General features: G+C 41.8%; 1 protein-coding gene across 1 annotated transcript in view; it reads right to left on the bottom strand.

Moving 5' to 3' along the window:
* Window positions 1–210: 210 nt before the first annotated feature.
* Window positions 211–14,444, bottom strand: part of Slc45a2 (solute carrier family 45 member 2) — a 28,847-nt gene continuing 14,613 nt past the window's right edge. Inside the window, exons 4-7 of the mRNA XM_028767693.1 lie at window positions 8,031–8,174; window positions 6,722–6,845; window positions 4,242–4,453; window positions 211–1,733 (exon numbers count right to left, since the gene is read on the bottom strand). Of these exons, the coding sequence (XP_028623526.1) occupies window positions 1,509–1,733; window positions 4,242–4,453; window positions 6,722–6,845; window positions 8,031–8,174 (705 nt within the window). The 3' untranslated portion in view covers window positions 211–1,508. The remainder of the gene's footprint in view (window positions 1,734–4,241; window positions 4,454–6,721; window positions 6,846–8,030; window positions 8,175–14,444) is intronic.

Below are 14,444 nucleotides of genomic sequence, written 5' to 3'. Positions count from 1 at the left end.
GCCTCCCTTTCTCCAGAGTGCTAATGCAAACTGACCTGACAGAGCACATCCATTCTATTGTATGCGAGGCAAACAAAAGCAATATCCTAACTCCCAAATAACCACACTGGGAGAGGCAGCACATTGCCTTTCTCCAATTCCCTTCTACCAGGAAAAGATTTGGTCAGATAGAAACCCACGAGGAGCAATGACTCTCCCAGACTCTAGGATGAGAAAGGAAGCAGGTAGCTTTACCTTTCACATCTGAAGGCACGTGGACAAATTTCCTTTCTGTGTGGGTCTGGCACATCTGGAGTTGTACAGATGGCACTCAACAAAGGCTGCAGAAAACCTAAGGGGGGGGGGCGCTGGTGATGGGGTTTGCCAGCAATGACCATGACATTCATTGAGCCCTGAGCACATAGGCCACCTGCCTATGCTTGCTCTCCACAGGAAGCCGTAGAACCAAAGCCCTGGGTTGAAAGCCCAGCTCTGTCACTCATGACTTGCTTGGCTTCAGTGAGGTACTAATGGCTCTTTGTTTCGGTTTCCTCATCTAAAAGTGAAGATCAGCTGTAGCATCTGCTGTCAAAATTGCTGTATCGTCAACCAAGGTTATAAGACTTTATGGTAAAGGAAAGCGCTTCACAAGTGGTGTGTACTCACGGTGGCAATACGCTAAGAGTGGAATTCATCATACTAATGCACACACAAGCATGTATGGTTCAGGATGCTAAATACTTCACCTCTGAGTACCAGAGAGGTTCAAAACTAGCCAGGCTCTAAAGTTCATCGCTGGTTTTCCTAGTAAGTGATGTGGGCTCTCAGAATGGCCTCAGTACAATCTCTTCAGGCTGGTAAAAATTCCCCACATGGGAATCCAAGGAAGGTTTTAATTAAAGCAAATGTGTTTTAATGGGGATGAGATAGACTATCGTAGGAGAAACCCAGGAATCTCTTCTTGAAAGTGTCAATTTCAGAGCATGAAGTGAAGGTACAGACTCAAGAAAAATATTTTTACTGCATCAACGAAATGAATGAACACTTTTAAGTTGCAGAGCTTTCAGAATGAAACCTCCAAGGCTTGTTCAGAATGTCATACATTAACGGGAATTAATTATGAGCAAATTAAATCTGAATAAATCAACACGATACAAGAAACACTCAGCCATATTTTAAGTACTTCTGAATCTGATGAAATATGTGATTTCCCAATGGTATATGAATTGCTTTTTAAAAATTACATTAGAAGCATCACAGATAGGATGCATTTGCTCCTCAGACATTATGAAGGCTTGAAATTCTCTTGAGAAGCAGAGCTCGACTCTCTCGCCTCTGCATTGAGGGGCAGTAAGGAAGATGCGGGTGTGTGGGGTGGGGGGCAATTCCACCACATCTCTCCCTACGTGTACATGCAAGGCGCAGTACCAACAAGAGGCATACGGTCCCCAATGCCTAAGAGTCCAAGAAAAGAGCGATGGGCCATGGGCTTCTTTTGTCTGAGGTTTGGTGGATATCTCTTTATGAACCTAATCTACATATCTTACGAAGAGAGCCACAAAGCAACAGCCTATCAGTGCCACTGCAGAAGCCGTGATCACCACGACGACGACGCTCCCAGCCATGTTGACCAGGAAGCCCAGGCCACCTCCAACCAAGATCTGGGCCAGCTGCACCATGCAGGTGAGAGCAGCGCAGTCCACACCTTTGCCTCGCCCGTGGTTGTCGGGGCCTCCTGGCTCTTCCTGCTGCTTCTACAAGGGAAGCACAGAAACAGCCCTATTGGTCTACAAGGCACTAGCGCACAGGGCCAAGAATCCAATGGTAAATACCTCTGGGTTTCATAGGCTCAATGGTTGTAACTATCTGATTCCACTCTCACTGAAGAAGGCCTTTGTGTAAGAACAAACTGCATTCCAGTGCAGCCATAAGCACACTGGTGTTAGGTTTCATGTAATTTTTAGGCATCCCAGAATAGCATCCTTCTTTAAACTTCTTTTCAATCTTTTGCAGACTTAAAAGAGATTCTTATCTTATAAACTGTTGAAAAGCGAGCAGCAGGCTGCCTTTGACCAGCAGGCCACAGTTTGCTAATTCCTAACTGAGCGACTCAGGGAACTCCATTGATGTTCTTTTCCTTACATGCCAGGAAACCTCTTCCTCCACCTTTAATGAATAAATGCTTAAACATTAACATAGTCAGAATGCTCTTGTAAGAAGTAAATAAATACAATGTTGCAGAAACCAACAAACAAAAAAAACCCCAAAAAAACAGTCTGGAACTTTTTTCTTCCCCAGTGTTAAAAAGTCAACCATCTTCAAAAGGACAGAATTACTTCTAAACATAGGAGAAGCCAAAGTTCCACCTCTTTGCAGTGTGGTTATTCTACTGACATGCTAGTACTTGGTAAATAGTTAATATTTAGCCCCAGTTGGCTCACGTTGCCATTCAATGTCTCTTGCATGCTAGGCGTTGGCAAGGCAGTTTTGCAGTTAGACCTTATTTTGCCATTAGCACCCACCTAGGTGCAGGTATTGCTGTCACTGTCCCCAACACGACAGTAGCACTAGCTGTCCTATTTGGAGACCTGTAGCTATTAAGTAGGTTCTATGCAGGGCATAGTACATATCCCTTCACGTTTCCTTTGGCACCAGCCTTGTGTAGTGAGTGCTGTCCGTCTTCCCTGACTGAGAAGGATAGCTGCTGTCTGGATGATCATTCTCTCTACCCCTAAGTAAAATAAGCATCGTGGAGAAAGAGGAATATTACCTTTTCAATAAAAATTGGGGAAATGTAAAGACATACATTCATGTTCACTTGATTTTCATTAAAAAAAAAAAACACTGAAAAGACACAATTTAAAAATCTGACAAGATGGGGCTAGAGAGATGGCTCAGAGGTTAAGAACACTGACTGCTCTCCCAGAGGTCCTGAGTTCAATTCCCAGCAACTACGTGGTGGCTCACAATCCAACCATTTGTAATGGGATCCAATGCCCTCTTCTGGTGTGTCTGAACACAGCTACAGTGTACTCATTTTTTTAAAAAAGAAGAAGACGACGACAAAAAAAAAAAAAAAAAAAAAAAGCCGGGCAGTGGTGCACGCCTTTAATCCCAGCACTTGGGAGGCAGAGGCAGGCAAATTTCTGAGTCTACAGAGTGAGTTCCAGGACAGCCAGGGATACACAGACAGAGAAAACTTGTCTCAAAAAAAAGAAAAATCTAGCAAGATAACATAGCCTGCTTAAGGTGGGGGTGTATACAGAAGAAATATGGAGGAGTGAAGTTACATTAACACTTGTGTATTGTTATTAAAGACCCTCGTGAGACTATAACCTCTGTGGAAGTGAGCTCATTTTAAGTGCTGCTTAATGACTAAATAACACGGGCAGCGTCACACAGCTTCAAGGAGACAGAATTTCAGTCTAGTTTTCTTTAAATGAAAACTTGTTTGGGTTTTGTTTTTGTTTTTGTTTGTTTGTTTGTTTGTTTATTGTTTTTTCTCTGTATCAGGTCCAAATAAAATGCTATTACGTATATTAAAGTCCCCCCTGGCCCCCCCAACACCTGCCTCTACCCCAAACTCCTAGGCCTGATCCAGTCTTGGGCTTACCCTCTCTCCAGCTACTCATCCTCCTTATAACCCTCTACTCTTCCTATTCTCTCTCTCTCTCTCTCTCTCTCTCTCTCTCTCTCTCTCTCTCTCCACACACACACATACATACACACACACACACACACACCCTCCTTAATGATAGAGTGACCTTTTTAGTGGTTTCTTTACTGTACTCCTCAAATACTTTCATGAGGACCACTTAAGGTCCTACCTTGTGGTCTGAATCCCAAGGCCTAGGTGAAGAGTACCTCTATCCAGGAACCATGTTAGGGGTCAAGTCATAGCTCCAGAGTGTAACCTCAAGAAATCCCACCATGCTTCTCTGGATCTTAGAACAGATGGCATCACTGCGGATATCTAGAAATGCCGGAGTGATGTTGAAAGCCCTGTAGGGTGGTTGCAGAAGACTTTGGGCCTCTTTCCTTTGTCTCAGTCTGATCAAGGACTCTTGTCTCATCTTCAGTGAGCCTACCTTCTTTAATCAGATATTGGGGAGACACTATTATTGTCCTCGAATTCAAAAGGTGCATGGAGAGAAGCACTCTGCTAAGTTTGTAGTCACGTCTGCATGGTTATAATTGTTTAAGCATCCTTCTGCCAAATTCCTTCCCCTATCCTTCAGGTAAATTCCCTTTGTCATTCTCACCTCTCTCTCCTCCTCACGGTGGTACTCAGCAATGAGGTTAAAGGGCACGGTGTACAACGTGCTGGACATTACACCAAACATAGAGCAAAGGACCAGGGTAGAGTACACATTTGGAAAGAGTCCAATGAATCCTGTCCCCAGGCCAAAGAGCAAATATCCCATGAAATAAAGGCCCTTTAATCCAATGTAGGAGACCATAGCCTTCTGAAAGTCTGTAGAGAGAATAAAGGGGAAAGAATTACAGCTGGCAGTGCCTCACAATATTTAATAACTTTAGATAATTCTTCCTTTTAAGATGCACTTTTCTTTTTTTAGACGACTTCCTTTGATACTGAGTCAGGAACAAAACACTTCCTTATCTGCATGCCAGAAACAGCTGGCTTTGGGGGATCAGTCTTAAATCCCTTGCATAAAAGACAGCATGTAGTTGTCTTCCTGACTTTACTGTCCATAGAGGAGAACGAGGTACTGTTTAGCAGGCAGGCAAATATCAAGAGAGTATAAAAAGAAAAGACAGAAAAGTGAACCTTGGGGATGGGACCCAGGGATGAAAGACATAGAAGAAGAGTCACGTTCATTCTGATGAGAGAGGTCTGGCCCAAGAGTGTCCAATAGACAATGTATGCTTATGCTGGCCCCAATACCGAAAGTTAGATTAGGGGTATTAAAATAACCAAGCTTCCCAGAATGATCAAGTCGTTACTAGTTTCTTTGTCTCAACCTGAAGGCAATCTATCAAGGTTAAAAAGATGTGAGGTTCTCTGCAGACATTTCCTTGTCTTGTCAATCCTATTGAAGCTGTGAAGGGGTTCCCACACTTCCCCACCACTGCTCCTGCACTGAGACAAGTCTCTTAATTGCTTATCATTGTCTCAGCCCCCTTACCTAAAAAATAGAAATAAAATACAGTTCTTTGTACTGGAGGCTGTTAGTCAGAATCAAATGGGGCAAAACATATGAAAACATCACCCAGCCCAATACAAGGCACATAGACGATCTCCAAGTAGTGTGCCTACTGCTGTTTTACTGACTTCAGGGAGGGACAAAGACAGTTAGCTTTGACCTTGCTTCTCCTCTTAGTATATATTTGCACAAATATAGGGAAAGACTTATATCTACTACTTCCATCTATTAGAGCATGTGAACCAGAGAATAAATGGTACATGCTTGAGACGTTTCTATTGAGAATGAGACGTTGCTTAGCCACTGGAATTATTACTGGACTTCTACATCATAGACAAGAAATAAAACCTGTGCTGTGTTTGAGTCAATTGTGAAACAAAACACTGTCTCAGGTCATGGGATGGGAGAGAAGCTGTAGAAATGACAAGGAGACAACATTACTTCCCTTTTGAAATGCATCCCAGGTCTGAAGTGGTGCTTAAGGTTGGAGAGTGGGAGCAGTGCGGTATTAGGTCAAATTCATAGTAATCCTTGACAGGCTTGCTTGCTTCATGGTTTATATGTATGCAGAACATTCAGTCTAAGGTGTCTTGCTGCTCAAAAGAGATCACCAATGCACAGCCCTTACCTGGGTGTGTAGGCAAGCCAACGAGAGGCAAAGAAAGAAAAAGAGAGATTTGAACACATCTATATGAACTGTATAAAGGTTGAAAGTCTGGTGAAAAGTGCTTCATTCATGAAGAGAATTCAATACACTTCAAGAACTGAATTCCCTTGCCTCTGCTGCCCTTGACACCCAGAGATGGCCACATCCTCGGCAGAGCTGTCTTTGAGGTAGGAAGAAATTCTGAGTTGAATTTTAGGCATGAATGCTAGCATAGGACAGGGAGGTGAGCTCTATCTCAGTACCCAGAGTTATTGTATTAACTGCTAGAAGGCTGTTTCTTGCCTGTGCAGATGGAATTCTCTATGACTATTCCTCACCAGGGCATCCAGGTTGCCCTGTGACATTCTATGTAGCTGGAGATCTTCACCTGATGCTGTGTGATGAATTGAGAACAGAGAGTAACAATATGCTCTGAGGTGAAGTAAACGGTGGCTTCTGCCAAAGGTGAGTGGAAAAATAGGAAGAATTCTTGAATAATATCATAAAGGAAGCATGATTTAAGGTAGCTATGGGAGGAACTGGGAATCATCTACAAATTTGCTAAATCACGTATGAAATCCATAAGACACCTATGAAATGGTATTGCTCCAGCAGAACAGGAAGCTTCTGGGCTCCACATCTCATCCATCCAATTATTTCACTATCTTAATCACAAAATTCCCTTTTATTTTCTAACAACCATTTCCCAGAAACCCACTGGCTACAAGCACAATCCATGGGAAACGACGCCTAGAATTGACTATGAAAAATGGCACTTCCTGGGATCCTCTCTACAGGAATAGTTTTTCCCGGTCCCCTTAAAATGATCAAGAATCCAATCTTTGAAAGAGAAGGAAATAGATTGTAAGATTATAAAATCTGGGCCCTGCTGGTAGCCATTTAAAGACAGCTTTGGGAGGAGAATACTTACATGAATAAACTGAAGAAAACACAGAGTTGATGCACAAGCCCCAACATCCGACCTCAACTCCTCTTTCGTAGATGAGAAACTCTGTGGAGTTGTGTGCAGCGTAGGGATCCCCATGGTATACGATCTGAAAGAGAGGTTCCCGTGATTGTGGAGTACAGTGTAGTGGGCGTGGTCAGCTCTTCTCATGCTTCTCTACCCTCGGAGGGAGGGGTGCTTCCTAGGGCCTAGAGTTTGCTCAAACAGCACTAGCACTCTCCTTTCATACCTCCATCAAGGGCCTTCATTAAGTACAGTATCTATGCATCTGTAGCAGAACTTTTGACTACTTTATGGGTTCCTTTTTCTACAACACTTCTGCATCCCTCTTCCGCCCTTCCAACTCACCTACACTAGGTAGGAGAGAAAGAAGGAAGGCTTAAGGGGAAAGGTGGTATTGATATCATTGGGAGCATTGACTTCCTTGGGGCAGGTTTGATCTTCTCTATCAGGATATTCAGTTTCTTTTTCTCCTCTCTTTGTGCATGGCCACTTGACAAATCACAATAATGGCAACCAGTAACCAGTAACCACTATCCAGCAACCACAGCACCAGCAGGAGCAGCAGTGGCCACAGCCCCTCTCCTCGGGGCTCTAGCATTTATTTACCATTTCAAGAGTGGCCAGACTTCTAAACTTACAGAAACTATCTGCAGCTGGCAAAAAGCACACCCCTGCTAGAGCATGAGGCAAATCATAGTCAGCTGCCATGGACAATCTGAAGCATCCCCATATCCCACACCTGGGATTAAGACAAAAACACATTCCCATAACATTTCTGTGCTTTTGAAAGAAATTAAACTTCTCACTACATGCATCTAATATAAATAACACTTCTCTGGAGTGAGGCTAATGGTTCTCCTGTTAAGATAACACCTGGCCCCAGATGATTTAATACCATTCTATGGTACAGCTAACAGCCTTCCAACTCACCTCAGCACACGCCATTCATGTTTCTACTTAGAATTCTTTCTTGCCCTGTCTTATCTCCAAAACTCGCATTTCAAGTCCAGGCTGCATACCCCTTTAAGGAAGCCTGCCGAGACCCTGCAGCTCAAATCTACTCTTGTTAATTTGCTGCATTTTATTACACTCAATTGTTGTATTTGATCAAGCAGTGGTAGATCTCGTAGTATTTCATTTTATAGGGTGTAGCAGCGTACTTCTAGAACTGTAACTATAAACCAGCTCTTGAGGGTACTCTTTGCTATACCTACTGCAAAGGCCAGACAAGAGAATCTCTGATGAGCGTGTGAGCATATACATTTGTTACCTGTCCCATGAAATCTGTGAAGAAGAGCATGTTTGACAGGAAGGCAGTCCATCCAATGAGGTGGCTGATGCAAAGGCAGCGATAATGGGAAGGCATGTTCACTAATGCCCGAAGAAGTGACTTCATCGACATTGTCCTCTGACTCTGGTATAAGAACATAGATGTTCAGTGTAGGTACACGGCCATCAGTGGAATCATACTACATACTACATCTCTGTCACTTGCCTATCATATGGCATTGCAAGTTGATTTCCGTGGGACAAATTCATTGATAATGTGTTGTTTAAAATGAATAACTACTTAGCAGTCACAGGCCCATAAATAACTTTCATCACCTAAGGTTGGAGAGTTTTGGAATGGAGCCACACTGAGCCCAAGATGTAAGAAACAGATAGCACTATGTCTTAAAATGGTACCCCTATAAGAGGACAAAGGTCACAGGTCTAAACAATCTTTTAGATAATTATTGTTCTTAAAGCATGGTAGGCTCATTCAGTATGGAGTTCATGATCTCTTGTTTCCAGATATCATGTGCTTTGTTTTGTTACATGTATAGAGGAATCTGGAAAATACAATTAAGGTTACTAGTTAGTGGACCTTGAAGAAATTAATAGGAAGTTTACTGGTTAATACTAGTTGAATCACACAAGCCCTTAGAAAACAGAAGCATTCTTCCAGCTGAGAACAGAAGCAGAATTCAGAGCAACTTAAAGCTTGAGGGTCATTGCCTTTGGAAACAGAAGGAACCATGTGGGAAAGGAAATGAGAGTGGCCCTTCAAAGCTTAGGGCAGCTCCTGGACAGCAATCCACAAGAAAATAGGAACCTTACTCTAACACCACAAGGAACTGGACTTTCCCAATGACCTGAGTGAGCTTGAAGACAGGTTCTGTCCAGCTGGACCCCAGATGAGAATACAGAACTGTTGATGTCATGGTTGTAGTGATGTAGGACCCTGAGCCGAGAACCCAGCAGAGCCCACCAACACCTCTGACCGCTAAAACTGTGTGATGATTGATGGATGTTGTTGTAAGATGCTACATTTGTAGTAATGTTTTAAGAAACTAACACAGACTGCTAATCAACTCACTGTCCTTAGGCTGGTACCCGCTCTCCAGTAACTTCCCATGTTGCCAAGGATGGACATAAGTGAGCTTTGCATTGAGTTAAAGATGTGAAGTATATAGACACATATAAAAGGTGACTTTTCGGGGCTGGAGAGATGGCTCAGTGTTTAAGAGCACTGACTGCTCTTCCAGAGGTCCTGAGTTCAATTCCCAGCAACCAAATGGTGGCTCACAACCATCTGTAACGGAATCTGATGCACTCTTCTGGTATATCTGAAGACAGCCACAGTGTACTCATACACATAAAATAAATAAATCCTTTAAAATGAATATTCATTCCCCAGACTTCTCACTTTAGATTTATACACTAACATCAGGGGCTTCAAATAATAATGATAATAATAACAACTATTATTATCATTACTGCTATTATTATTTGGGTTTAGTAAGCTTGAGAGAGCTAGAAGTTTTAAAATATCCACAAAACTGAAAGCATAAAATGTCTTCTGCATCTTGCCATGTAAGAAAAGAAAGAAACCTTGAAACGTTAAGCATTCAGCCTCCCTAAGGATAATGGAAATATGAATGCCATCTGAGGTGGTTCTTTCTTCTCAGAAGTTTTAAAATTCTGAGTCTTGACATAAGGACATTGAGACATAATCAGTAGCGTCATTAGACAGTATCCTGAGACTGCCTTATTTTCACTATAATAACATATCGTTTTATAACTCAAAGCTATCTGATTTTTTTTTTTGATGAAGAAATCCGATTTAACAATTTTAGGTTCATCCCATAATTGACACTTTTGGTTTCATCATCCTTGTTTCTGTTTTCTGTTTTGAGACTGATTTCAAGTAGCTCAGGCTGGCCTTGAATTTGCCACATAGCCCAGGATGACCTTCTTGAGCTCCCAGTCTTTTTGCCTTTCCCTCCAGAGTGCTGAGATCACAGATGTGAACCATCACCTAGCTACCTTCATTCGTCTTGCAGTATTTGACCCACTGATGGTGAATATATTAATCTTGTTATACTTAATTAGTATCAAAATATATGCATTCTTTTCTCTTGTAGTTAGGGAGAATGTCAATACTCTGAATGCAGAATGTAACACCTAAAATAAAAGGTGATTGTAACAACTGTGTGAAGTTACTTCCAGGAAAACATAGATATTGTCCAGGGAATTGTGACTGATTTTCTTGCTTCAAACTAAGAGCTTTCTCTGCATTTTATTTCTCCTTCCCACAATTGCACAATCGGGAAAGTAAACCTGGCAAGCATAAATTCTGCCTCGCTGCAAATATTAATGAATCCTTCTGCCTTCTACATAATGTTCAACCTGCTTCATTGTTAACCTAATTTCCCTTCCCTTCCAAAAACATAAATGTGAGCCTTCAAATTGAGCTTAGTATTTCTGTAAAAGCTGGGAATATAAATATTCAGTATTTTAACTGAGAATTAAAATTCAGCTGGCATCTTACCCCTGACTCATCAGTTCCCTGGGAGAACCCCCTGGGGGAGTGGGTTCAAGCCCCTGGGAGTCATGTTACTGTACCGACTCTGCACCGTCATCAGGTGATGACTGAGAAGTGATGGCCTTGTGAGTGAACAAGACACAGAGTCCTCAGGAGGAAGAAACACAAAAGTATTCTCTTCTCAACAAATGTTGAGAAGAAAACTCTTTGGCATGCAGGGTTGGGAGATGGGTTTTGTGGAATCCAGTTGGAACTCTTCAAGTCTCCTTCCATTTAAAAGAATTCTGGTTCTAAACTGTGCAGCTGCTCTCAGTTCAGAACCTATAACTGTGAGACCATACGGCAACTTTGACCTTAGCTTTGACCCTGGCCCTAATGTGCATAGCTGGAAGCATCCCTAGACACATATATATAGAAGAGAAGTACCATATGCTTAGCTCTGACCCAAGGATGCCTTACTCAGCTTCTTATTCTTAATTTGTTTATTTTATAATACTTTTTCTTTTTTTATAGATTTGCACACCTTAGTATATTTTTCTTTGTTTTTGAAACAGGATCTTACAGTAGCTCCTGCCTGCCCTGGAACTGATACACAGACCTGGATGGACTTCAACTCATGGAGACCCAAATTCCTCAGCCTCCAGTGTGCTGGCATTAAAGGCCTGGGCCACCACATCTGGCTTAGTTTGTCTCTTAACCCAGACAACAAAAATGATTCCAGTTCTAAATCATATGGGACACATATTGCTATTGTTTGCTTCATTTGTTTTCTTGTTTTCAACTGAAAATTACTGTTTGAGATGTCTTACGAGTTTTGAAATATGTATGTTATGGAATGACTACATCGGACTAACAGAAATCACATTCCCCCCCCTCCTTCCGCATCCCTCCCTGCCTTCTTCTACCCCCTCTCCAAAACAAACAAATGAAAAACGAAAATCAACACCAATAGGATAAACAAATAACAAAGCAAAATGAAACAAAAAGTCCCTCCTCCTGCCCCATACATACAGACAAAAACTCAAGCCAACACAACAGAAACTGCTGTTCGATGGCGTATAATTTGCAAATTCATCCTCCTACTCTGCACGGTGCCCACTCACTCTGTTGCTAGTTTTCCTTGCTGACCAGGGAATCTGTCAGTGCCATGCAACCCCGGGTTTCTATCTTCCTTTGTGCTGTAGGATATAACTAACCATGAATCTCTATTCCTAGATAAAGGCCACACTTGTCCCTGCTGGATCCTTCTAGTGGTTTTACAGTTTGGGGCTTATGCTTAGGTCTCTGATTCACCCTGGCTGACTTTTTATATGCTATGTCATAATGATCTAGCTTCATTCACAGTTTGATATAGATGTAAAGGGTTTTTTTTTCCTATTTCTGTGAAAAAAGTTCTTGGAATTTTGATAGAGATGGCAATGAATCTGTAGATTGCTTTGAATGATATGGATAAGTAATAATGTCAAGTCTCTTAATTTCTACCTAATTATGTTTTCAATATCTTTATAGTTTTTAAGTATGGATATTGGCTTAACTTATTCTTAAGCAATTTTGTAGCTATTGTAAATTGTTTTTAGTTTGAAATAATATCTGAAACTGGTTTGCTTTCTATTGCTGTGTTAAAACACCATGACCAGTAAGTTGGTGTGTTGGCTAGTTTTATGTCAAGGTGACACAGACTACAGTCATTTGAAAGGAGGAAACTGAGAAAATGCTTCTGTAAGATTTAGTTATAGAGCATTTTCTTAATTAGGAGTTTGTGCAGGAGGGCCCAGTCCATTGTGGGTGGTGCTATTTGGGTTGATGTGCCCCTAGGTTCTATTAAAAACAAAACAAAAACAAAAACAAAAACAAAAAAAACCAGACTGAGCAAGCCATGATGAGTAAGCAAGTAAGTAGCTTTCTCCCTCCCCCCACAGCCTCTGCATCCACTCTGGTCTCTAGGTTCCTGCCCTATTTGAGTTCTGGTCCTGACTTCCTTCAGTGATGGACTATGATATAGAAATGCAAACCAAATAAACCCTCTCCTCCCCACTTGCTTTTGGTCATGGTGCTTCATCATAGCATAGTCACCCTAACTAAGACACTGGGGGAAATGCTTACCATGGCTTACACATTCCAGTCACAGTCTCTCATAATAGGAAGGCACTCAAGGCAGAGCATGAAGGCAGGAATGAAGCAGAGACAGAGGAATAAGGCTGCTTACTGGCTTGTTCCCCTGCTTTCTCATACAACCCAGGATCACTGGGGATGGCACCACCCATGGTGGGTCAGGCTCTCCCACAGTAATCATTACTCCAGAAAATGCCCCTGCAGGCTTCCTCACAGGCCAATCTGATAAAAGCACTTTCTCAGTCAGGTTCTGTCTTCCCAGAAGACCCTGGCTTGTGTGAAGTTGAGAATAGACTAACCAGCACACTTTGCTGTAAATGTATACTAATATACTGATTTTTTATATCCTCATCTTTCCTTAATTTACATCCGGATCTAACAAATTTTGAATTGACTTCCAAGAGTTTTATAAATATAATACCCCACCCTCAGCAAACACACAGTGCAAGCTCTTTGTTTCCACTTGAACACTTTTTTTAAATTTCTTTCTCTTCACTGATTGCTCTACTGCTATGCCACACAGAACTGACAGTAGATATCCTTAGCACAAGTTTCCAAGAGTTTTTTTTACATAATTTATTTTTACATTTAACAGTGTTTTGTCTGCATGTATGTCTGTAGGAGGGCATCAGATCCCCTGAAACCAAAGTTTGAAACAGACGTGAACTGCCATGTGGGTCCTGGGACTTGAACCTGGGTTCTCTGGAAGAGCAGCCATCTCTTCAGCCCTACAAAGAGTTTTTCCATCATTAAAGGATGTTGAATTTTGTCTAATGCTATGTGCACATTTCTTCAGATAATCACATGGTGTTATCACTTTGCTATTAATGTGATAAACTGTGCCACACTTATTGACTTATACATCATAAACAATCTTTGCGTTCTAGGAGAAGATCTCCCTTGATCACGGTAAACAATCCTTTGAATGTGTTGCCATTTATTTTGTCTTGCTAGTATTCTGTTGAGGATCTCTGCATCAGTGCTTATCAAGAATGTTGGCTTGTCAATCTTCCATTGTTTTACTGCCAGTGTCTGTCTTTGGTGTCAGCATAATTATGATTTTATAGATGTGTTTGGAAGTGTTTCCTCCTTTTGGATTTCTTAAAAAAAAAAACCTTTGGAAAGTATTGGCATTAGTTATGTACATGTTTGGTAGACTTCAACAGAAATTTATTCAGCTGTAAACACAGCATGAGGTATCTTCATATTTCTTATAATCTCTTCTGTGATCTATTGGTTGCTTAGAAGAATGTTATTTAATGTCCATATATTTGTGAATAATTTGAAGTTTCCTGCATTATTTACTTCTAGTTCTGCAGTGCTGTGGTTGGGAAGGCCCTCCGTGTCATGGTTTTTCTTTATTCTTCTCTCATACTTTATACCCTAACTGCAGTTTTCTCTGCCTCCATTCTTCCCAGTCCTCCCACATGTTAGTATCAGGCTTGAACCCGGTGACATCGCATCTAGGTGACCCCCACATCATTGCCAAGGCAACTGCCATACACTCCCAGAATCCACCTGGCTGCCTCACCTTCACCTGGGAAAGGCTACGTCACCACCCATATAAAACAGGCAGAACTCCCTGACCTTGCTCTCTTTCTCCATCTTCTATTTCTCTCCCCCCACCTTTGCCCTGAATAATCCCCCCCCTGGAACAGTTTGGTCTGGTGTTGTCTGTCCTAAGCTGCACATGGACATCTAACACCACATCCCCTCTGAGAGAGAGAGAGAGAGAGAGAGAGAGAGAGAGAGAGAGAGAGAGAG

The sequence above is a fragment of the Grammomys surdaster genome, unplaced genomic scaffold, assembly GCF_004785775.1.
Source record: "Grammomys surdaster isolate TR1022 unplaced genomic scaffold, NIH_TR_1.0 174, whole genome shotgun sequence".
Lineage (NCBI taxonomy): Eukaryota > Metazoa > Chordata > Mammalia > Rodentia > Muridae > Grammomys > Grammomys surdaster.
The sequence above is the reverse complement of the archived record's forward strand: the minus strand, read 5'-3'. Positions and strand labels throughout refer to the sequence as shown.